We start from the raw sequence: 26,191 nt of genomic DNA, 5'->3' as shown, positions 1-26,191 counted from the left end.
GCTGCAGACGCCGGCTTCCTTTGCCCAGAGTGTCCAGGAGCTAACCATTGCCCTGCAGAGGACAGGAGACCCGGCCAACCTCAACAGACTGCGCCCTCACCTGGAGCTCCTGGCCAACATCGACCCCAGCCCAGGTAAGACGCCATAGGATTGATTCCATTTGACCTACTTCAGATGGCCCTTGATTTCTGTTGCTACACATGTTCAATAGCTTGCAGATTGAGCACAATACTTGAACAATCTGATGGATTAAGTGAATTTACACATGAACCCTCCTAAAGCCTACATAGACAAAGGTTCGCCTGGATATAGTGTTATATTTTTGCCAATTCTGAGCTTATTCTTTGAGGCAGTATTCAAGTGTTATACCTTTTATGATTCAGGGGAACCTACTCTTTAATTCTGGTGCAGTGTAAAGTCACCACCATACATTACCTTTGTATGATCATACACTATTTGACATAAATAAATAATTTAAAAAAGCTCCCAGTGAAGAAACCTTGTTATACAATTTAAAGCAAGTCTTTATCACAAACTGTTCCAAAGATATTTAGTGTTTTACAAAACATGTCTAGTCTGCTTTAGAGGGTTAACTAAAGCCTTGTGTGTATTGCCTAGTTCGTCATTCCAGTGATTGTAGAATAATCTTAATCATCAGAATCATAACATACAAAGAGATGTGTATGGATATTTTATCATTTTTATTTTCCTCATCGCTGTTCCGTAGATGCTCCCCCTCCAACGTGGGAGCAGCTAGAGAAGGGGTTGGTGGCAGTGAAGACCGTGGTCCATGGCCTGGTGGACTTCATCCAGAACCACAGCAAGAAGGGAGCTGACCCACAACAGGTCAGTCTGGCTACTTACCTACACCAGGGAACGGTTAAATCAAGTGGAGTAGAAAATGAAAGTCCTTTTCACTCTTCATTTGGGGTGTGATTCAGAGCAGATTATTGTTTTTCTGACCCCAGTGTTTCCATGGACTTCTGTTTGTTAAAACATTGCATCATATGTCATCTGTAAGGACATTGTTGAGAATAAATACTCTGCCATTAGTTAACAGCCCTTCGGTGAAAGCGACTTCATTTAGCCTGTGATCCATTCACTAGTACTGACACATTATCTATATTTAAATGTCTAACTGAATGGAACTAGTGTCTCCTCTGTTTCCATATTTCACTCACCGTCTCTGTCTGTCTTCAGCCTCCACAGCACAGTAAATACAAGACATACATGTGTCGGGACATGAAGCAGAAAGGCGGCTGTCCTCGTGGAGCCAGCTGCACCTTCGCCCACTCTCAGGAGGAGCTCGAGAAGTAAGTCTGCCACAAAGCCCATAAGCATTCCCTGTACAACCATGGAAAACCTGGAATAGACCATGGAATTTTACAATGGTGTCTTCCAAGCCTGGGAAAAGTTACGGGGAATGATACACGTCCAGAAGGTTCTGGAAATGTTTGTTGAAAATATTTATGTACATTTTTTACATCCAGTAAAGCCTGGAATGTCGGTCTTGGCTGCAGCTAGATGTAGTTACACTTGACATAACTACAACCCAAATAACGCATTTTCTCATTACATAAGTCTACACTCATAGTGGTAGCTTGCCAAAACAAGATCTGGGACATTCAAAGAAGCTGTCCCAATGAAGATTGAACATTCAACACAGACGCATCTTGTTAATGGAAATTGTGCTATATATCATGGAATAGTTATGGAAAGGTCATGGAATTTGGTTGGGAGGGAAAGTATATGAACCCTACTTTTAACTCACAACATTTTTACTGGTTGGGAGGGAAAGTATATGAACCCTGTTACCTGTTGGCACATAAGGCCTTCACAGAGCGTTTCCACTTCTCCCGGTCAGCTGCCGTTGTTCTTGCTTCAGGCCATGAGCTCCACCCTGCCTCTTTTCTTTCTTTCTCTACTGTGCGTCTCCAGGTAGTCTTTGGTCTTCCTTTTCTTCTTTTCCCTTCTGGTGCCCAAGTCATTGATATGTTGCAGTCGTTGTTGTGGTCTTGCCTCAGTATGTGTCCTATCATCTTCCATCTTCGCCACTTGACTTCCTTGCTCAACGGCTTCATGTCGGCTCTTTCTAGTAGCTCTACTGTGCTGATGCGGTCTTGCCACTGGATTCTGAGGATTCTTCTGAGGCATCTGTTATGGAACACGTCGACTGATTTGTGGTCTCCCTTGTTCATCTTCCATGTTTCACATCCATACAGTAGGACTGGCACAACCAGTGTTTTGTACAATCTCAGCTTTGTTCTTCTTGAGATGCTGTTGGAGTACCAGATCTTTTTGAGTTTGATGAATGCACCTCTTGCTTTGGAGAGTCTGTTCTTTAGGTCTTTCATACCTCCTCCCTCTTTACAGACGATGGCTCCCAAGTATGTGAATTGGTCTACATCCTCAATCTCTTGGTCGTTGATGTTGATTTTGTCATGGTTTCTTGCATTAATGCTCATGGTTTTTGTCTTTCCGGTGTTAATCTTGAGTCCCACTCATCTGGCTTCTCTCTCCATTCTTGTCGTTTTTTCCTGGATTTGGTGTTTGGTAGAGGAGAGTAATGCTACATCATCTGCAAAATCCAGATCGTCAAGTTTTGATGTCAACTTCCATCTGATTCCATTCTCGCCTTGTCCAACTGTTCTTCTCATTATCCAATCCATGATCATTAACACTATAATCGCCAAAGACGCCTTAACACGTCATTCCCCGCCATGTTAATTCTGCCAATGACGCCGTAACACGTCATTGAGATCAATATTTCAAAAATCTGTGATCGCAATCATATTTCTCCCGCGGAGACTTGAGATATACTGTTGATCCCCTCTCAACTCTCCAACGGTTCAAGAGCGCCATCTGGTGGCCGATCGGCGGATCGCCCAAACCGGAAACGGAAACTGGTGCTCATCCAAATTCGGTCCGATCACTCGCTATAGGTCCCGGGACTCGAGCGCGACACAATGGATAGCGATCCGTTACCAATAACTCGATAAACAACATGATTTGGACGTATATACTATTATACAACCTGGAGATGGATCGCATATTTCAACATCCCATAATAGGAATCTGTTTGCTCCACGCTCATCTTCAACCATTATCTGAAATGATAAAAAAAAAAAAAAAAAAAATCTAACAGTGACTAACCTTACTGTCATGCACTTGTCCTAATAAACTAACCTACACTGTAACACGCAACACTTTGATGAACATTGTTACTCAGCTGATAGAGTTGTACCCTTCTTGCTGTCTTGTCGTACAGAACTTGTAAGTCGCTTTGGATAAAAGCGTCAGCTAAATGACTAAATGTAAGTGTATGTGTGTGTGTGTGTGTGCGCGCGCGCCTTGTAGAATTCCACACATAAGAAAGAAAGATACTGGGATGAATAAACAAAATAGGAAATAAAATGTAGAAATGCATGCAATACATAAATAAATATGAATCTCCATATATGAAATATAACATTTAGATAAGGTGCTACTGAGATGTTTTGGTGAGTTCTTTGTTTTTTTGTGGAAGTTGCCCTTCTTAAAAATGCATGAACATTCACTGATAATTGGTCTGTAGTGGAGTCTACAAGGTCTACATTGCCGGACCATGTAGAATCCGGACCTTGTAGACTGACATAATTCTGTGCATAGTTTAGTCTACACAGGCCATATTTCAAATAATCAAAATCTTACTTCATTCATCTTAAACATTCTTGATTTGGGGGATTGGTAGTTCCCATGCAGGTCTGTCTGTGTGTGTGTGTGTGTGTGTAGCGTCTTTTTCCCGGCCATGTGCGTTCTCAAAAAATTAAAATATCTGCCTTTGAAACATTAAAAAAGCATAGTGTCTCCAAAAAACACATACTGTGTCGTGACGGGTGTGTTGCCAGCACATCAACAGTGCCTCTCCACGAAGCATTTCAGCGCCAGACGGCGGCAAATAGAAAAAGCGAGGAGGAAGAAATGAAAATCAAATTCAACACTGCTTATAATATCGCAAAAGAAGAGCTGGCGTTTACTAAATTCAAATCGCAGATCACCCTAATGAGAAAAAACTGCTTAAACGTCAACCCGACGTACAGCAACGACACTGCCTGTGCCCAGTTCATAGAAGTGATTGCAGACGCATTAAAAAAGAAGACGTCCCTTCAGATCGTGGAGAACATCTACATGAGCTCCATGATCGATGGAGATACAGACATCTCTGCAAAGGAGTGCGAGCTCGTCTACAGCCGCATATTGCGCAACGGGAGACCTATCAATATACTAATTGGCTACATCGAGGTGGAGCATGCACATGCAAAAGGTACAGCAATGTTATTATATAATAACTCCAGTTTAAGCAGAAATAAGACAAGCAACACATTTAAATAGTTATTAGGCTATTCAAATAGATTCAATAAGCATATAGGGCCCTAACTATGGAATCTGTTATTATTACGTTTTATTTTTTCAATAACATTTTCAGTTTTAATGTTGAGTAATAATAATAATAATGAGTAATAGACATACAACCTGGATTTAGGCTACTGGAGCTGAGCTGAATGTGTTAAAATAGACATAAAAAAGTGAAGGATTGGACTTTGCTAACTAATACAATGTTTATTTTTTCATAGTAGTCTATGCTGCCAAGTCAAGCACAGCACTTTTTCCCCCCTTCTAAACAATTGAGGTTATTGCAATCTTATTAAAATGTTTAAGCTCCAGTGGAATTTTGTGAGACAATTAGTTTGAAAGCCATTTGTCTGAACTTTAAGACCTGCTGTGTGTCATATGACAATTTCTTGTTTGTGATTTAAATAAGGGAAAAACATTTATCTGTACCTTTTATTCCTGTTTACAATAATTTACATAACATATTAAGAAATTACTAATGTGTATGGGAACTGACAAACGGTAACGCTTAAAATGTATTATTGCAGCGGCAAGAGGCGCGGCGAACATTTTTGGGTGCACCTAAATGAAAAAGTTAGGCGCACTGGTGCAACCAATGTAAAAAGTTAGTCTGGAGCCCTGGGTTGGCACCTTGCATTGTTGTTTCCGCCGTCAGTGTGTGAATGTGAGGCATACGTTGTAAAGCGCTTTGGATAAAGGCGCTACATAAATGCAGTCCATTTACCATTTATAATGGTTTAACCCCCTGAGGCTCGAAAAGGTGTGAAAACGTCCTCTGAGGATTTTTCATAAATGCCGAAAATGTTGCACGATTCAGAATTAGGTCAACAAATTTGATATTCACGATTTCTAGTGCTTTGAAATGTTCTCCATCTGTTTCCTTATTTCGCTGCTGTCGGGACAAAACCTCATAACTCCAAAAACCCAACTTTTCAGCAGATGAAAAAAACTAACACAGATTTGAGGGTGAATAGAGTTAGGAGGTTTAGACAGATGATCGGTTTAATGCTTTCCCATTGTTTAAACTTTGTAAAACCCACACACACATATGGAGGATGATCTACGGAGTTGATTTATATAATAAAAAAATAAATAAAAAAATGGAGTTATGAGGTTTTGTCCCGACAGCAGCGATTTGCTAAATGTAATACGACTTGTAAATGGTTTAATTATTGTTAACTTGTCCGGCTGTATAATTTCCCTTGCTGTCTAAAGAACTACACTTGTCGTAGGGGAGGGGTTGAGTACTTTCACTCTCCCTTTGTGTGTGTGTGTCTGTGTGTGCGCACCGCATAATACCTCCGGGAATTCGCGTATGGTCATGGAAAAGTGATCATACCGCCGCGTTGGAAGCTCTGATCGACTCATGCTTGGTTTTAAATTGTTCAGGAGACTGGCGGCTTCCGGTGGTGCTGCTCTGCTGCGACCCGGGCTACCTCGCTTCTCCTCTGTTTGGAGTCAGTTGCATCATGTCTGTGGGTATAAGCCCAAGACAAATTTCCCAGCTGATGGGACAATAAAGTGACTCTTGACTTGACTCTTGATTATGACAAATGCCTCATTATGATCGTGTATAGATCGAGCTTAGTCTACTTGTTTAGTGTGTGTGTGCGCCCGCACCACATAATACCTCTGGTAATCCACGGATGGTCACGGAAAAGTGATCATACCACTGTGTCGGAAGCTCTGATCGATTCATGCTTGGTTTTAAATTGGTCAGGAGACTCATTATGACAAACGCCTCCTTATGATCATGTCTCTAAAAACAACAGATAGAGCTTAGTCTACTTGTTTGGGGATAAAGCTTATTATGAGTTGCTTGTACTTGTCGCATGTTATGGAATTCCACCCCAAAGGAGATTCCACCCGAAGTTGAAATTAAGATTTGTAACAATTTTGTGTTTTATGATTGTAACTTAGCTTGTTTCACCTGTTTGACTACATCACTTATTTGGTCTCCAATCAGTGCTATGATTTCATAGATTGGTGTTAGTGTTGCATAGTCATTGAGCTGATGGCGGGGGTCTTGGATTGGATTCTTATTATATTATTATTATTGTATTATGCACAATCGTTGTGGGCAAGACCCCCCGCATTTTACTGTATACTTGTATGCCGTGACAAATAAAACTCTTGACTTGACTTGACTTGGGTCACAAGTCATTAGACTAACAAAGGGCTGCTCTCAGACTGAGGCCTTGTCCAGACTAAAACAATTTTGATCCGTTTTGTTTCGTTTTTAGGTTTCCGTAAAAACAAAAACGTCTCAAGATAATAAGTGCATGCCACAAATTTACTGTTTTATTTTGAAAAACCCCGACCGGAAGTGTTATAGTGTCTGTTGCTAGCAGCTTAACTTGTGTCGGCCGGTTCTGTGCTTTTCGAGCTAACGTAACGTCATTAGTTTCCAACGGAGAGGAGATACCTCGGCTCACATGCAGCTCAAACTACCTGTTGGAATAAATTAATTGATTGATGTTTAACTTGTCCCTGTGTGTGTCCAGTCATTTCGACTAGCAAACGTTGTATTTAACATTACCTCAGGATACCACTGTATTGTATTTAGTTGGTTAGCTATGTAGCTAATGTGGATAGCATTTTGAATAGCATCAATGCTAGCTGGCTGGCTACAGCTTTATTTACTAAATTATGGAGGCTTTTTAATCGTCAAGGTAAGAGAGGATTTGTCATGATCAACTGAAGGCGTATGCTATGGAACAATATGTGCTTGGGTTTTCAGAAAAAGGCCAGCTATGTGACGCTAATCTCTAGTTAGTATCGTGTATTGCATCAAGTGTAAGCACAGCAGAGCCCCGCTCCGCTTCAGACGGAGAGCACAGCGCATGTGTGAGCATGCATGTGTGTGCGCCTCGCGTCATCGGTTCAGGAGAAGCCGCGTACCGCTTGTAAATATGGTGACGCAATGGGGGGGGGGCGTCTCAGGCGTCTTCAGAGTTGCGCACTCTGGAGGCTGGTATCAAAAAGTACTGTCTTCAGACTGCCAGAACACAGTTCCGTGTGACAAAATCGTCTTAGTCTGGACTCTGGACATGGCCTGAATGTGTCAAGTCAGGGGGTGGTTACATGGCTTTCTGGGTAATGTATTCATTACACATGACAAGAGAAAAGGTTCCGGTTTCTTTGAAGCGCCGTAGCTCAGAAATGTGTTGTGTTTTATAACTATGATTCATAAGACAGCTTGAAAAGTATCTGCCTGATTTGTACAAGTGAAAATCCCCCTAAAAAACTGCCCATAATCGGGGCATTGTATTTTTGCTTGAAATTACATTTATTCGATTTCTGTTCAGTTTATGCCTGTTAGTATATGGTGTTTCTTGTATTACATTGTCCAAACACGTTATGTTCTCCAGGTATCGTAAGATGAACAAGCGCCTGGCGGCTCGCCTCCCTGGCGCAGGGGGCCTCATGCCAGACGACGGCCTTCCCCTAGACGTGGCGGTGACCCGGAAGCCATCGCCCCTCACTAATGGCAGTGGTTTACAGATGCCTCAGCTCATCCCGCGCGGCACTGACGTAGGCGCTTATGACCTGCTGCGTAAGCCAGTCAAGATGGATGGAGGGAGCCCCAGTGCCCCTGGATCGCCCCCTGACTCGTGAGTGCTTTTTATCATGGCGCTGGTTCCAGTAGCACTTGTTCTATTAGATTGACTTATATCAAACCCCGGCCTCTTTTCTTTATCCTCTCATCACAACTGCCACAACTTCCCTCTGACAAACTGTATATTGTTTGTCCAAGGGAAGCGATTGGAAGATCAAGAAAAGAGGGCGGGTTTGAGATGGGTCAATTGCCTACCATTTATATTTTAATAATAATATATATATATATAAAATATACTAGTATGTTTTACAGTGTCTTGTTCTGTCTTTTAGTTTCTCTTCCTGCGTTTTCTCTTGCAGTCTGGACTGTTTACCCAAACCTGGCATGCCCTTGCCACCCCATGCCATGTCCCACCCCAGGGCTGCGGACCACCTCTCTGGTGTGAAGCAGATGCCCGTGGTCTCCAGAGGGTCCCCAATGTACCCCCAGCAGCAGCAGCTGCCAGAGATGTACTACCCAGAGACTCGCCCACCCCCATCTGCTTCACAGTATGAGCCCTCGCAGTACCCCACAGGTGAGGGTTCCGACGAGCCTCTGTTGCTTTCTAACCAGCCTGGAGAAGTGATGACATTTTTTCCTGTGTACACTAGGGCCGTCAAAATTTACCAGAAATTACATTCGACTAGTCCTTCTAAAAAAACACATAGGTTCGAACCATTCGAATATCTGTTATTGCACATTATGTAAACAAAATAAATTACCTTTACGAACAACCAGCATATATATAGAATAATGTTTTCTTTCGGAGCAAGGTCAAATTATTGAAAAATTCCGGTTTATAGAACATTCATACACAGCAACATGCCTCCAAGCAAGGTGTGATAGACATGGAACAATATATTTGAAATGGGAAATTGTAATTAAATCAAAAACTTGTAAAATGGATGTTTATTAGAGTCGTCATGTCTCCCACAGGTTACCCCTACCAACAGCCACCACAGTACGTCCCCCAGGGTTACATCCGCAATGCTCCACCCCCCGGTGAGCCTGCCGGACCCCCTTATCGGGACCCCTACCCTGGTTATGGCCCTCCAGAGCGCCCCTATCAAGCACCCCACTCCGGCCCTCCCTTCTCTTACCCTCCACCTCCACACTATGACAACCGGGGTCGCCATGGCCCCTACCCTGGCCCTCCGCCTCCCCCCCAGCCGTACCCCTCTCAGAGGGACGACCTAGTTAGGATGAGCCCGGCGCCTCTGGATGTACCCCCTCCCTCGTCAGGGCAAGGTGGTTCACTCTATCACCCTGAAACTACCCGCGACAGGTACCCACCAGAGGGCTACTACCCACAGGGCAGCCAGCCTCCACCCATGAGGGGTTATACCAGAGTGAGTTTGGCTTTTTTGTTTGTTCCTCATAATAGTCTTTTATTTCCACCTTTTTCCAACAATGGCCTCTATTTGGCTTTTATGTACTAGGCAAATATAATTTTTTAATTTCTTGTAAGACTTGGTTTTATGTGTGTGTATGTGTGCTCACACGGTTCTTGTAACCCTACAACCCCTAGCATAGAGATGAGACTAATGATGTAATGACTAGTGATGGAAAACTGTTTGGTTCGACCACCACGGTTCATGGCACCTAGAAACCATTCGGTTTGCTTTGGTGCTGTGGAACCCTTTGCTGTAGCCTATTGCATCACTCCTGGGATGTATATGGGGTGCTTTTGTTTGTATAACTGGCCTTTGACCATTTCCATTTACTGTCCTACAACACTAAGAATAAGGAATACTAAGTTCAGTAACATTAGTAATTCATGCCCGCTGCATTTAAATCCAAAACCAAGTGTCCAGGCGAGGTGGTGAGTGCAGCTGCGTCAGTCAGTTTGTCTCGGAAATGGCTAAATTAGACTACTGGTAACTTTAAGTGGTCAAGACTAGCGGTATCACATAATATTCTCTAGCATCGTTTAAGTCTGCTGCATTACGGATTTTGTATTTTTTTGTGAGAATTGCGCACTGTGAGTGTCGATAAATTTAACGTTATGGGTCAGGTCATACCGCTCCAAAAACATATTCACTTCAAAGTATTTACACAAAACAACCTCTGCATTTAGATTCCGACAGGGCATAACAAAATCCTTAATGTTGTTATTCATAGCAAACTAAGCCCAATGCAGCAACGTTTGTTATTTCAGTGCATAACATCGAGCCACGCATTAATATTGCCTCTCATAGTCACTTCAGCAACAGGTTATTTCCAAACCTGGAACAGATGACGCAGAATTGTCCAAGAATTATCCATTGTGTCCACTATAGGCTACACCGAAGGATAGACTCCAGACTAGGCTTGCCACAGTAGTCGGTGATGACACTATTACTGTGTTCAGTCAGACAACATTATAAACTGAAAGTGTCCACACGGACAGAAGAACTTAGGTCTGTGCAGCAGGGACACCATACAGAGTCGCTTAATTTTCACATTCACTTCTAGAGTAGATTTAACTTAACGCGAAGCAGAGAAAAAAGGCTAGATTACTAGATTTTAATTTAGTAATATTTTGGATTTAAATCCTGCAGCAGCTTGACTGGAGAGAAGCTCAGATGACCAGTCCAGACCAGCACAAGTTTGTTTGTGCGATGCACTAAATAATTGGTTTGTCTTTAATGTCAACTCTGTCTGTTCAACAAATGGATACGCCTCATTTGAAAATGAATTAAGAACAGATGTAGACGGACAGACACAGCGGATCAATGTAACCACATAACGTTAAAGATAAGTAAGCGCTCTACAGAGAGTGTAATTTTGTCAAATGTCAGATGTTACTGATAATACTGGTGTTGTCCGTGGCAACCCTACTTCAGAGCAAAGTTACCAGACTGCCCACAACTCTCTGATTACACTGGAATGAGAAAAAAATAAACGTATTCAGACCCTTATGAAAGCCACCTATAATAGGCAAGTATGTGTTCCTTATGTTTTCAGCTAATGCATTGAAGGCTAAACTATTTAAAAAAAAAAAAAAAAAAAAAAAAAATTATTAACAATGGAATTTATTTTCTCCCCGCTGAACCGCACCAAAACCAAAACAGTGATATGAACCGAACTCTTGATTTTGTGTGAACCATTCCACCTCCTAGTGATGACATTTGTATTCCTGTGCGTGTTTGTGTCAGGAACCACAGTACGGCCGCTCCCACCCCAGTCTGGACTACCTGCATCGCCGCCGACAGGAGTTGATATCACAGCTAGAGGAGAGGAAGGTCATCTCTCCACCGCCCTTCGCAGCCTCCCCAACCCTCTCCCACACCTTCCCCAGTGACTACCCAGAGGTAAAGCTACATCCACATTTTTGTTTGCCCTACTGTTAACACTTTCAATGCCCAAAACGACATAACACGTTTTATCAGCCCAATGCCTGAATGCCCACGACGACAATTAGCGTTTTATTTTTTTTATTAGCGATCTGAATTCATATTTCATCAACCGAGTCTCCCGTTGGTAAATAGCCCCTGTAGGAGCTCAGATGTGAAAAAACCGCCCCCTATCATCTCCCAGATGGTAATGCGCCCTTTTGGAATGGACTCAATGAAAATGGATGAGAAAAGAAAAATCCGGAATCCACATTTTACTTCTCAGGCATGTAACCCGAGCCGATCGGATTCATTGTGGAGCCTCAGAACAGCGTTGAATACATATGTACAGTATGTAGCGTTGGATCAATAAAAGCGATCAATTTTTCGAATGGCGATCAGGAATTGGAATGATCTTTTTGGAGAACATCTGATCTGAGGTAAGGAATCTATTTTACAAGTCTTGGGATAATCAGTTGTATTTGCTGAGATCTCAGCGTTTGCCCTATGTGTGATGTGTCTGTCTGTGCGCGATCGCTTTGAGGAAATCAGAGAATCGATTTTTCAGATCGCCTATTTAGCGTGCACATACACATATACTATCGATAATCTAGCGTTTATTTGAAAACTATTCATAAATAGGCCGAAAAATGACGTTTTTGTGTATTCTAGAATATTCCGGTAAAGGGCGATTATCATTGAATATTTATCTTTTCCTTGAAAACGAGGGCTTTTCAAAATGCTATAAAACGAAAATGAACAGATAAAAAAACAATCCGCTTCGACAATGTTGACTGGAAAACGAGTCATTGATAAGCGACAGGCAGATTAGACACATAGCCATAATTTAAAACATAGATTAGGCGTTATTGACGCCAACATTGAAGTGGATGGTGGGCATTCAAGCGGTAAATCAAGATTAAGCTTTGGCTCTGAAAGTGTTAAGGGTTGCAGTATCGTGACGTAGTAGAGTTATGACTTGGTTGTAGAATGATTGAAAATTGGTAGGCATGTCCTGTTTTTCTGCTCCAAATCCCAAGTAATTTAATATTGATTGAGTATCTGCCGATACTGAGTCCAGATCCGATATTTATATTTTCCTAGATAATATAGCAGCAACACTGCACTTAAAGTATATTAAAGTAAATAAATTAAGTAATTAAATGGTTCTCTTTAACCCTGTGAGGCCCAAATTAAATTGACATTAGCAACTTCAGAGGCCAGAATGTGGGACCTATAAACACATTTACTATCCAATAGTATTGTGAGGCTTAACAACAGGACCCATTGACTAGGTAAATGTGTTATTTTTTTTTTGGTAATTTTGCAACAGAGGGCCTCAGGGTTAAAGACAGAAATTGCCCACATCACAGCTGTCCCTTAATGGGTTTCATTAATTCTTTTTAACAAAAAAGGATCTGAATTTGATTGGGCTTACCCGATACTTGCCGTTGGTGGGATTGGTTTGGAACGCCTCTCTTTGTGTTGTGTACCTACAGTATGGTGAAGAGAGTTCCAAAGCCTTTGGGAAATGCAGAGAGCCGGACTACGCAGGGCAGTACTCCCCCTGGTCCTGTGACACCATCGGCTCCTACATCGGCACCAAGGACGCCAAGCCCAAAGACGTCATGGCTCCCGGCTCCATGGAGATGATGGTGAGGCCTTTTTACATTTATTTTCAGTCCTTCAGCTGATGCTTTTATCCAAAGGTCAGTAAGAGGGTACGCCTCTGGTGTCCAGGTTACAATACCTGTCCTAAATGAATCAAATCAGCTTTATATGCTTGGCCTGGAAAGCCCCCCCCCCCCCGTAAGTGCTTTAGTTAAGAGACGGTGCCGATCACAAATATCTGAGTACACATTGACTCACAAAAGAACAGACATGGCCACCGCAATTACATGCGCAGGATGTAGTGAGATGTGTATTGGAATACTGTGTTTATTATAAGGGGCTCGTCGTTTTATTTTTTTCAATGCGCGACCCCACTCACCTACCTGCGACCTCACTTTGAGTTGCGACCCGTAGTTTGAGAACCGCTGGTATAGTAGTATAAGCATAGTACATAGTAGTATAGGCATAGTAGATTGGATTGGATTGGATAGTATAGGCCGTAATCTTTTTTTTTGTGTTTTCAAGATCTTGATCGCTTTTAATCACTGTTTTGTAAGATACACCATTGTCTGATCTAGTAAGTGAGAGTGACAATGTAGTGTCCATTCTCCCAGTCGCTCCCTCCCTCTCTCAGTCTGTTCCAAAGTAAACTTTTTCTGTTTTCTCACTCGCTGAACTGTTCTTCTCTCTCACTCTCTGTAGAATGTGGAGGCTAAGGGTATGAGGGAACCCTCTATGGAGGCTCCTCGGAGGGGGGCAGAAGTGAAGGATGATGACCCCATCATTCCGTTCGGCCCCCAGCCCACCGTATCTCGATTCGGGGCCATTTCCCGCACCTCCAAGACGGGCTACCAGACCACTGGCCCAATCCAGGCTATGGCCTCCACACCCCAGAACCCAAACTCTAAACACATGGCTATGGCTGGTGAGGGACCATGTTGTAATGACCATTGATTCATTCCCACTTAGTTCAGTCACTGTTTACAATCTTATTCTGGCCACCTTAGTCTAAAGTCATTGTTGTTCAACCATTTCCTCCTTTGATCATGGGAGGTCTAACACTGTGTTCCTGCCCCCCCTTCCCTCAGCAGAGTACTCGTATGGGAACCACGGAGGATGGGGTGGAGCCTCCTACCCCTCCCACCAAACTGGCTCCTCCTCTCAGGGACACTTCAGTGAACGGTGAGACCTTTGCCCGATCTTACATCATCTCAGCACCGCTATGATACCATTGATGATACTTTGCAATAATATTCACATCATCTGTATAATGAAAGTGTTGGGTAATCACATCCAGTGGGCGTAATACGAGTAGTAGTAGTACTGGTAGTAGTAGTAGTAGTAGTACTGGTGGTAGTAGCAGTAGTAGTAGTGGTGGTAGTAGCAGTAGTAGTAGTAGTTGTAGTTGTGGTAGTGGTAGTGGTAGTGGTAGTAGTAGTAGTAGTACTGGTGGTAGTAGATTCAGATTCCTTTAGCCATAATGTGTAACCACATTGGTAATTGTTTCAGCGTTACAGAGTATGCATTTTTCCATACATTTTCTGTTCACATAACAACAGCAACAACAGACACAGGACAAAGACAGTGCAGTGCAGGATTAATCATTTGAATATATATATATATTAGGGGTGTAACGGTACGCGGATACGTACTGTACCGCCTCAATGTGGTCCTCCGGTACAGTACACGCTGTGCACCGAACGATTGCAACGGTATGGAACCTTTTTTTGCGGAACTTAAATCCCCCCGGCCCTAATATAACGTGCACAACTAACCGGATGTTGTTTGTTCATCCCACGCAGCGTGCAGCTACACTGAACGAGAGCTGTAATTCAGCATAGCATATTAGCCTTAGTATGGCGAGTCAATACTAACTGACCAGCCAGAGCTAGAAGACAAAGACAGGTGGATCGCACTAAAGCTACGTGCCGGCTAGCCCCTTTCGTGACTGTGATGCACACTTGTGATGCAAGCCTTGCATCACAGTCACGAAAGGGGCTACGTTGCCGGCATTGTTCAACTTTATTGTGAACTTTATCACGCATTTGAAACGGCATCACCCTAATGTGAATATCACTGGTACACCGAAGAAGCAAACCCAGCTCCCCGTGGCATTCAAGCAGCATCTCGCTATTAATTCAGACCGGGCCAAAGCAATAACAAACGCCATATGTGTTTTTATAGCAGCAGATCTGCGACCATACTCCGTTGTCGAGAACACAGGGTTTAAGCACATGTTAAAAGTAATAGAGCCCCGCTACCTAGTTCCCTCTCGTCCGTATTTCAGCCAGCAAGTCATACCAGCTCTGTATAAACTAGCCCCTTTCGTGACTGTAGCAAGCCCTGCCCCTGTATTCAAGCAGGGCTTGCAAGCACACGCTACAGTTGTCCAAGGCATCTGCTATATAATAATCTTCAGATTTACATTAAGTTGTATTAGTAGGTTACAGCAGTAAGCATTAGTTTGCTCAGTAAATTATGGCCAATTCGTTTTATATTGTTTAATACAGTTAAATAAATAAATAGATAAATGAAAAGCATTTTTTTTTTACTGTACCGAAAATAATACCGAACCGTGACTTCAAAACCGAACCCCTAATATATATATATAAAGTGTAAAGTGCGGAGTTTCAGGTCAGTCCCAGTGCAGTATTTTTGCCAGTGTCATTGTTATTGTGCCAGTGTCACTTACATCAGTAGTAGTACTGGTAGTAGTAGTACTGGTAGTAGTACTGATAGTACTGGTAGTAGTAGTAGTACTGGTAGTAGTAGTAGTACTGGTAGTAGTAGTACTGGTAGTAGTAGTAGTAGTAGTAGTACTGGTAGTAGTAGTAGTAGTAGTACTGGTAGTAGTAGTACTGGTAGTAGTAGTAGTACTGGTAGTAGTAGTAGTAGTAGTACTGGTAGTAGTAGTAGTAGTAGTAGTAGTACTGGTAGTAGTAGTAGTAGTAGTACTGGTAGTAGTAGTAGTAGTAGTACTGGTGGTAGTAGTAGTACTGGTGGTAGTAGTAGTAGTAGTACTGGTGGTAGTAGTAGTACTGGTGGTAGTAGTAGTAGTAGTACTGGTAGTAGTAGTAGTAGTAGTAGTAGTACTGGTGGTAGTAGTAGTAGTAGTAGTAGTACTGGTAGTAGTAGTAGTAGTAGTAGTAGTAGTACTAGTAGTAGTAGTACTGGTAGTAGTAGTAGTACTGGTGGTAGTAGTAGTAGTAGTAGTAGTACTGGTAGTAGTAGTAGTAGTAGTAGTACTGGTAGTAGTAGTAGTAGTAGTAGTACTGGTAGTAGTAGTAGTAGTAGTACTGGTAGTAGTAGTAATAGTACTGGTAGTAGTAGTAGTAGTAGTAGTAGTAGTACTGGTAGTAGTAGTAGTAGTAGTAATACTGGTAGTAGTAGTAGTAGTACTGGTAGTAGTAGTAGTAGTAGTACTGGTAGTAGTAGTAGTAGTACTGGTAGTAGTAGTAGTAAGTGAATGTCTCTCTCCTCCTCCAGCCTGCCCATGGCGGCCTCAGACAGAGAGCAGCTGAAGATTGAGCTGCAGCAGGTCAACCAGCAGATCAACCAGCAGATCAACCAACAGACCCAAATACACAGCATGGAGGTGAGTGTGCTCTCTCTCTTACACACACACACGCCTAGAACTAACTAAATTAGCAATGTTGTCTCGATTACAAGCCGGATTACAAGCCATGTTGGTGGAGCACCAGTGAGTAAGCTCCTTTTCCTTTATTCATCTTGCTCAGGATCCACTAAATGATGTCTGTTTTTTCCCCGATTTATTGCTCGTCACTGGTACACCGAAGAAGCAAACCCAGCTCCCCGTGGCATTCAAGCAGCATCTCGCTATTAATTCAGACCGGGCCAAAGCAATAACAAACGCCATATGTGTTTTTATAGCAGCAGATCTGCGACCATACTCCGTTGTCGAGAACACAGGGTTTAAGCACATGTTAAAAGTAATAGAGCCCCGCTACCTAGTTCCCTCTCGTCCGTATTTCAGCCAGCAAGTCATACCAGCTCTGTATAAACTAGCCCCTTTCGTGACTGTAGCAAGCCCTGCCCCTGTATTCAAGCAGGGCTTGCTCATGAAAGGGGCTCTGTATAAACAAGCACACGCTACAGTTGTCCAAGGCATCTGCTATATAATAATCTTCAGATTTACATTAAGTTGTATTAGTAGGTTACAGCAGTAAGCATTAGTTTGCTCAGTAAATTATGGCCAATTCGTTTTATATTGTTTAATACAGTTAAATAAATAAATAGATAAATGAAAAGCATTTTTTTTTTTACTGTACCGAAAATAATACCGAACCGTGACTTCAAAACCGAACCCCTAATATATATATATATATATATATATATATATATATATATATATATAAAGTGCAGAGTTTCAGGTCAGTCCCAGTGCAGTATTTTTGCCAGTGTCATTGTTATTGTGCCAGTGTCACTTACATCAGTAGTAGTACTGGTAGTAGTAGTACTGGTAGTAGTACTGATAGTACTGGTAGTAGTAGTAGTAGTACTGGTAGTAGTAGTAGTAGTACTGGTAGTAGTAGTACTGGTAGTAGTAGTAGTAGTAGTACTGGTAGTAGTAGTAGTAGTAGTACTGGTAGTAGTAGTACTGGTAGTAGTAGTAGTAGTAGTAGTACTGGTAGTAGTAGTAGTAGTAGTAGTACTGGTAGTAGTAGTAGTAGTAGTAGTAGTAGTAGTAGTAGTAGTAGTACTGGTAGTAGTAGTAGTAGTACTGGTAGTAGTAGTAGTACTGGTGGTAGTAGTAGTACTGGTGGTAGTAGTAGTAGTAGTAGTACTGGTGGTAGTAGTAGTACTGGTGGTAGTAGTAGTAGTAGTACTGGTAGTAGTAGTAGTTTTTGACGGACAGAAATGTTTTGGAGACTATGACCATTTGTAACTGATGGATAAGTCGCCATCCGTTAGCAAATCTGTTGTTTCTGCAAACGCACAATTGCGTTAGGTTCTAATTATTATTATTTTTTTTAATTATGTTTTTGGTAGATTTGTATTTGTTTGGGGCGCCCCAGTGGCGAACCACATAGCACGCTCAGCCGCGACACGGCCGACCCGGGTTTGATTCCCGAACCCGTCGTTATTTGCCGAATGTCTTCCCCTCACTCTGTCTCCCATTCCTCCTCTGTCTCTCCCTACTGGAATGCCCAGTAGAAATAAAGCGATAAAACGCCAAAAAAAAATCTTTAGATTTGTATTTGTTTGTACTACCGGGCAGTCCGGTAGAGAGAGAGAGAGAGAGAGGAATAACGGGAGACAGAGCGGGGGGGAGACATTCGGCAAAGGACGGCGGGTCCGGCAATCGAACCCCGGTCGGCCGCTTCGCGATGCAGCGCGTTACATGGGTCGCCACATGGGTGCCCTAGGTTCTCATTTTTAAATAAACCAACGGACAGTAATGCCTTCCATCAAATTTCTACCGTGTAGCCCGGCCCTGAGTCGGCGACACATTTCCCTTCATGTCCTCATTGATTTACATTTTCCATTCTTCCTCTTCCTCCCCAGGCTGCCAGTAACTCCCTGCTGATGCACAGGGAAGCCGGCCAGCCCAGCCAAGCAGCAGCAGCCCAGCAGCAGGCCAAGTGGCCAGCAGGGGGTGCCAGCGCATCGGCCGTCTCCAGCGAACAGCTCAGCATGGAGCTCCACCAGGTGGAGAGGGAGATCGGCAAGAGGAACCGTGAGATGGCCATGGTAAGGGGAGGGGAGAGAAGTGGGTAGGGTGGTGAGAGGAGAGGGTGGTGAGGGAAGAGGAGAGAGTGGAGTAGGAGGCAGGGAATTGGAATTAAAGGGAAAACAATGGTCCATATTTATTCATAAAGCTTCTCAAAGTGGGAGTACTGATCTAGAGTCTGCTTCGGTCCGTTAACTTTGAATGAGGTCATGAAGACAAGTGTTCCTGGTCAGATGCTTTTTGTGAATATGGGCCATGTTCGCATAATGTAGCTGACCTCGTGTCTGGGTGCAACCCCTTTTATGGAGATCTTATGAAATAGATAATTTTTTTGCCTCACAGCACTACATCTATCCTCTGTCTTTATAACACAGAGACCATGCTGTGTAGGTACCGCTACGCTTTGCTTGCTTCATATCACAGCCGGGCAAATGCACTGAAATTTACTTTAGATCTCCCTGGCGACGGTATGTCATGTCATTTCATTTTTTTTTTATCCACTTTTTCTCCAATTTTTCCTATATTTTCTCCCATCCCAATTTCGTATCATCCAATTCAACCCTCCCCTGTCACGAACGCTGTTTCTTGCCTCCCACAAGCCGGCTGCAAAGTCATACATAGCACAAGTCCCCTCCGGTACTTGAGGTAACAGCAGTCGCATCTTTTCGCCTGCGCAGCTTGATCTCTCAGTGGCGAGGAGTAACGCGTGGGAGGCTCACGCTGCCCCCGACACTTCCTGATTCTACTGCGCAGGCGCACCAACCGACCTGTAGGAGTCGCTGTCCACAACGCCCGATCCCCACCCATCAGTTTCCCACCCCCTAATACGGCCAATGTGTATTAGTATGAACGACCAGCTAAACTGAAAGCAATGTGGAGCGCTGGGCTCGAACAGGCGAGCCCAGCGTCTCCGCATTCGTGGCGAGCGCCTTGCCCACTACGCCACGTAGCCGCCTATGTCATGTCATTTCATTTGAATATTACCTAAATATTACCTGTTTCCTGGCGGATGACATTATGATTAGAACATTAAAAGTTGCTTTCGATTCATCATGGCAGCGCCCAGTATAGACTGACTCAATTAAAATAAAAGTTGGACCATTTCAACAATTTTGGGATAAGTGGCCCAGATTTTATGTGCAAGTAATATTTGATACTTCGGCGTAAGTCAACTGAAATTACATCGCCCGGGAGATCTAAAGTAAATTTCAGTCTATGTTAATTTGCCCGGCTGTGATATGAAGCGAGTGAAGAGTAGCGGTACGTATACAGCTGGGAATCTGGGATCCAGTAAGATACAAACCTATATGCTTTTGAATTCTAAGATACTTTATAATTATAGTTCCAGAGCTCTATTCAGGAGCTAACAACATGTCTATTTCTCCATTAGGAGAGCCAGGTGGCTCACGAGGTTCAACAGTACAAGATGAAGGCTGCAGAGAACGGACAGCCAGAGCACAAGACTCAGCTAGAGGAGATCTCTTTGGCCCTGGGGTGAGTAGGTACACACCCTCCTGAATCCATACTATAAATCAAGTGAAAGTAGTGACTGTCGCCATCTAGTGGTTGCGTTCAAAAGGTTCCTAATCATTTTAATTTCATAGGTGCATTGAGGGTGCTTTCACATATAGTTTTGGTGGACTCGGTGCGGTTCTGGTGGTGAAGTTGCAACATTGTTGCATTCATCATTTGGTTCGTCTGCATTCACACAGCAATTTGTCAGGCGCACCAAACTTTCTGAACAATGTCACACGGTCGAAAAGGGCGCTTGTCTATTGGACACAATGGAGAGTGGAAATCCCTCCCCTTCAGGAAGTGAAATGCGTGAAAACACAAACTGCGTGAAGCGTGATAGTAGCAGAGGAGTGGCATTGATCCATCGTTCGATTATAACCCATTACCGCCATCCTCTCGCTAAACAACTTGTACACCTCGTTGTTTTTGTGAGTGCCCACAAGCAGCTGTTTTATTTGGTCTTCTGCCCATATGTCGATCAGTGCTTTCACTTCGCCCAAGTCTGTCCACGAGACATGTTTACACAGTGTGCTTGTTTTGCAGTGAATGCCGCGCTCCGCAGTAATAATAATAATAAGCTGCAGTGTTTTTTCTTCCTTCTACCCAAGATGCATAGATAGATAGATAGATAGATAGATAGATAGATAGATAGATAGATTCAGTGTGCTTGTTTTGCAGTGAATGCCGCGCGCTGCGGTAATAATAATAATAAGCTGCAGTGTTTTTTTTCCCCCTTCTACCCAAGATGCACAGTTTATCAGGTGACTTCCTATATTTGGTCCGCATTTGGTCCGACGAAGCGAACCGAGACCTATGTTTTTTGGCGGACCCGAGTTTGCGTGTTTGGTCCGCACTAGAGTTCGACTGCGCATTCACACAAACCCAAAAAAGCGGACTATCGAATTCTGGTCCCATAGTCCGGACCAAACAGCTCATATGTGAAAGCGCCCTGAGAATCCGTGAAAGCTTGGAACTTTCATGAGTCAGACATTTTGCAACAGTATAAGCGCATATGCTATGGATACGATTTTGTAGAACGATACGACTGTAGTAGGGATGTGCATCTTCATCACTGAGGCCGATGCGATGCGCATCTCGATACGGTGCCAACGATACGATACATTAACGATACATTTGAAGCACCGGGCGATGCGATACGATTCACCCCTGTTGAGATACGATACGATTTGATTCAACATAATGCGATTCGGGGCGATACGATGCGATTCAACACGATGCAAAATAATGATAAAATGTTATGGTATGACAGAGGATTTGGTTGTATTTAGGGATGCCCCGATCGATCGGCCACCGATCGTTATCGGCCGATACTCAGTATAAATATGCAATCTGTGAATTCCGATAATTAGTCATATTCGCCGATAGCGGAAACCGATCAAGCGAAGCTCTCACTCGCTGTCTGTCTCAGACACACACAACCTGCAAACTGCCGCTGCTCCTCCTCCCTAGCCCCGCCCGCCCCCGTGTAGAGTTTGTAAACAAAGAGGTGCGGCTCCTCTGCTCGAGTCTGTAGTGCACTGCATTCGACCTGCGCTAACGTTAGCTACCTAGCTATCGTTACTGTTTAAACAAAATTACCCAGTCAACTATTCACGTTTAGTAGGCATTGTCTAACGGTATTTAGCCGGCTAGCTACCGATAGCTCCTGATATCAACAAATGATCCAGAAAGTCTAGTAGTTCATGTTCATACCTCAGTTAGCTTGCGTTAGCTGACGTTCGTTTACTGTTCAAAACGAAATGTCCCATTGAACTAAAGTTCTGTCTTAACGTCATCTAGCCGGCTAGCAGTAGCTACAGATAGCTCTTGATATCAATGTCTTATAACATTGATTTAATGCGTATTCGAGCTGAGGGCTTGCTGAATGTGAAACGACCAAAGCACTTAACGTTACCAATGGGGTCCCGCTGCAGCGCCGGAGAATCCTTTTGAGCTGGGCTACTAGAGTACACACAGACAGTGGAGCTGTTTGCAGATAGTGAGCATTTTGACTTGTTGCGTGGTGGCGATGTCTCGCAGTCGCAGATAATACAAGTACAAGTCTAATTATATAATATATATATTTTATAAAAAAAAAAAAAAAACTTTTTATATAAAATAATTTTTAATTTCTTTTTAATCAAAAACAATCGGTATCGGATCGGTATCGGCCGATATGGATCACGACGATCGGTGATCGGTATCGGTGGCAAAAAACGTGATCGGGGCATCCCTAGTTGTATTCCTTATATGCAGCTTATATTATTATAAATAAAATAATCTACTGTAAGACAATTTATATAAAAACTCTTTGGTGCCTAAGACTTTTGCACAGTACTGTGTTTTCTATCCACTTTAGCTAAAAACACACACAATGTATACCGGTATATACTAGAGCTGGGCCGTTAACGTGCTGCGTTAACGCGGGTCTGTTATCGCGCGATAATACAATTGACGCCGTTAATCTATTTCTCAAAGTTGGGTCTGGGAGTGTGATGTATTGTCATTAAATACTTGCCATAGTTCCCAGCGTGATGCTGTGGTCCCAGGAAGTGATTGCACGTATGTACATGAGCTGTAGTCTGAATAAGGTGTCAAACTAAAGTAGTGGTCCGGTAATCATTGTTATACAGGTGAGGTTAAGAAGTCCTCAGGATATAACACAATTCGGTGATGAGGACGTCTGAATCTGCGCAATGCAAGAAAGAAGAAGTCCGTCGGGAGCTTTGTTTACCATGTTAGCTTAGCGAGTTAGCATGTTAGCTCACGTCTCTGCCCGGCACTTGGGAAACATCTATAAGAAGAGGAAATCCACTTTACACACTAAAGGAAGGATCGACTGGACTATCGTGAGTGTTTACAACAGAAATGGCTTGGGTTATTGGAAATATTGGACCGTTTGATGACAATGTGGAGCAATGGAACTGTTACACTGAGCGTTTTGATTACTTCATTAGAGCTAATGAGCAGTCTATGACTGAACGTGCTCCTCATCTTGGCTAGCTCCTCATAGAGGGGGGGTGGGAGGAGTTCTCCAGGATAACATCCAGCTTCTTTCTCAAGCCCCCCAGCCCACCACCTCTAGTTTGACCAGTTTGACTCTCACTACGGATCTAGTCTTCCTCACCAGCTTGTTCAGTTTGCTGGTGTCTCTTGATGTCACAATTTTCAATCAATCGGCGCGCAGGTGATTGATTGAATGAAAATGTTATTAACAGATTGCAGAATGGGTACAATACAGTACGGCTCAATACACACAATTGTTAAGGGGATGCAGACCAGAGAAACACTTTCGTCTTGTTTACATCAGGGTCCCCCATTTTCAATTCATAATGAATTGTAAGTAAGGGTGCAATTAGCACTGTGCAATCCATTTTTTTTTTTTTTTTATCCACTTTTTCTCCCATTTTTCCATATTTTCTCCCATCCCAATTTCGTATCATCCAATTCAACCCTCCCCTGTCACGAACGCTGTTTCTTGCCTCCCACAAGCCGGCTGCAATGTGGACTAAGTCATACATAGCACAAGTCCCCTCCGGTACTTGAGGTAACAGCAGTCGCATCTTTTCACCTGCGCAGCTCGATCTCTCAGTGTCGAGGAGTAACGCGTGGGAGTCTCACGCTGCCCCCGACACTTCCTGATTCTACTGCGCAGGCGCACCAACCGACTTGTAGGAGTCGCTTGTTCACAACGTTCGATCCCCACCCTTCAGTTTTCCCTCCCCGTAATACGGCCAATGTGTATTACTGCGGACGACCAGCCAAACTGAAAAACAATGTGGAGAGCTGGATTCGAACACGCGAATCCTAGCGTCTCCACACTGGTGGCGAGTGCCTTGCCCACTACACCACCTAGCCGCCCACACTGTGCAATCCATTCTTTGTGGATCTAGCCCATAGTGTGTCTGAATCTAAAAGGTTAATTTCAGACTCTGACTCTAAGACTATTGTAGTGATTAATATAATTACGGACAAATATATTGTTTCCCATTAATAAACATATTTGGACAAATATTATTGTCCCTGTGAGCAGTCAGTGCTGCAGAAGCAGTGTGTGAGCAGTCAGTCTGCAGAAGCAGTGTGTGTGAGCAGCATGTGGTGGAGAACAGTTGTGCTCCACTCCCTCCACACCGTCTGTCCACAGATGCAGCCAGGAGGAAGGAGAGTCTGTTACAATGTTTGTTGCAGCTTTAAGAAAATGAGCTGAACATTGTGAATTTAGAGATTCACTAAAAGACACATTGAGAGACAGGCTTGTGTGTGGATTAAGAAATGAAGGTGCACAGAAGAAACTACTGACGAGAGTGATTTGACACTGGAGAGAGCTGTCAATATCAGTGTAACAATGGAAATGGCATCAAAGGAAGCCCAGCAGTTACATGCAACGACGAGTAGAGTGCACAAGGTCAGTGACGGGCAAAGCGGCCAGGGTCCGTGTTTTCGTTGTGGAAAAACAGGACATCTTGCACCAACATGTTGGTGTAAAGAAATGGATTGGAGTAATTGTGGGAAAAAAAGGCCACATAGAGAGTGCATGTAGAAATAAGAAGGGCACAGAAAATTACGATAAGTCTGGTTTTAAAAGAAACACTGGAAATTACAAAAAGAAGAGACATGTTCATGCTGTTGAACAAGGAGATAGAACAGCTAGTGACTCCTCAGATGAAGAGGCGAGGATAAATCTCCTCCTCTGGTCATTATTTGGGTAGAACACACATATTTTGAATGCCTTCGGCAGACTTTTTTAGTTTTTTTTGCCATTTTAATCTAGATTAACTCCAGGATTGTAGATAGATTAATCTAGATTAAAAAATTTAATCTATGCCCACCTCTAATATATACACACTACTGTGAGACAATAATAATCACACACAAAGGGATAATGGCTTATAGCAGATTTAATGTTTTTATAATATTTCAGATAATGAAATTAAATGTTTATCAACTATCCAGTTAGTATTTATATTGTAACGTTTGGCCACTTTAAATCATTGAACGTAGAGAGAGAGAGAGCGAGAGAGAGCGTTTCCGTAGCTCACCTCACCATGATGGCATTTTGTCAACACATTAGAACCTGGAGGAAGCGATATTGCCAATAAATGTGAAGTTATCTTTGAACCTGTTAAGCGTCGTCAATATTTTATTTTTCAAAATTATAATACAATAAATATCGGTATCGGGCTTGAGGAGCATAAAGTTATCGGTATCGGGGTCAAAACATCAATATCGTGCACCCCTACTCTTTTCCACTGCATGGTACCTACTCGACTCTACTCTACTCGCTTTTGGTTTCATTTCCCACTGCAGATAGTACCCCCCCCCCCCCCTCAGTGTAGCTGGTTGTCATAGCGAGGGCGCCATGACGTCATCTTCAACGCGACACACAGACAATAGAGGATTTCGACACTAGCTATGAGCATTGCGGCTAGCGTACATTTAGCTAATAAGGCACTCGTATCATAGAATAGAAATACTTTAATCATCCCGATTTGTAGTGACAAATTTCCCTCTGGATGATTTAAGTATTTCTATTCTATGATACCAGTGCCTTATTAGCTAATGTACGCTAGCCGCAATGCTAACGGTTATAATTGAAAAACCCAGTCACATTAGCACATAAAAAATATTTGCGATCTTTTTGTGAGACTAAACTCTTTGTTCTTGGTGGTGAATTGTGCTGATGTTGGTTTTGTTTCATCAATAAATGAGGCAGAATACAAAGTGAATGTTTCCTTTTTTGTTTATTGCACTTTGTTCTTGCTGCAAACAAATAATGAATATTAATGTTTAGTTGTCACGAGGCTATTTAAAGATGGCGGTTTTGTGCAGGATGTCCCTGTGTAGTGCAATGATAACGTAGTGACGATTCTCTTTTCTGACCAATCAGTGGTCTGCAGTGTTTCATGTCACTTTTCTGGTATCACTTCTACCCGCTTGGAACCTCGACAAAGCAGGTACTAAAAAAGTACCCGGTACCAGGTACTATCTGCAAATTTTGGCAATGGAAAACCGAAAAGGCAGAGTCGAGTAGGTACCATGCAGTGGAAAAGGGTCTCATTCACACCAGAG

General features: G+C 43.0%; 1 protein-coding gene across 1 annotated transcript in view; it reads left to right on the top strand.

Annotated features, from left to right (window-relative positions):
* Nucleotides 1–26,191, top strand: part of rc3h1b (ring finger and CCCH-type domains 1b) — an 85,333-nt gene that overhangs the window by 49,536 nt on the left and 9,606 nt on the right. Inside the window, exons 6-18 of the mRNA XM_084326774.1 lie at nucleotides 2–134; nucleotides 728–846; nucleotides 1,201–1,313; nucleotides 7,764–8,006; nucleotides 8,311–8,525; nucleotides 8,927–9,339; nucleotides 11,128–11,283; nucleotides 12,804–12,959; nucleotides 13,618–13,840; nucleotides 14,004–14,097; nucleotides 16,402–16,510; nucleotides 18,442–18,627; nucleotides 19,998–20,101. Coding sequence (XP_084182900.1) covers nucleotides 2–134; nucleotides 728–846; nucleotides 1,201–1,313; nucleotides 7,764–8,006; nucleotides 8,311–8,525; nucleotides 8,927–9,339; nucleotides 11,128–11,283; nucleotides 12,804–12,959; nucleotides 13,618–13,840; nucleotides 14,004–14,097; nucleotides 16,402–16,510; nucleotides 18,442–18,627; nucleotides 19,998–20,101 — 2,264 coding nt within the window. The remainder of the gene's footprint in view (nucleotide 1; nucleotides 135–727; nucleotides 847–1,200; nucleotides 1,314–7,763; nucleotides 8,007–8,310; nucleotides 8,526–8,926; nucleotides 9,340–11,127; nucleotides 11,284–12,803; nucleotides 12,960–13,617; nucleotides 13,841–14,003; nucleotides 14,098–16,401; nucleotides 16,511–18,441; nucleotides 18,628–19,997; nucleotides 20,102–26,191) is intronic.

Source organism: Notolepis coatsorum (assembly GCF_963971535.1).
Source record: "Notolepis coatsorum genome assembly, chromosome: 13".
Taxonomy (NCBI): domain Eukaryota; kingdom Metazoa; phylum Chordata; class Actinopteri; order Aulopiformes; family Paralepididae; genus Notolepis; species Notolepis coatsorum.
This window is presented reverse-complemented; position numbering and strand designations above follow the sequence as displayed.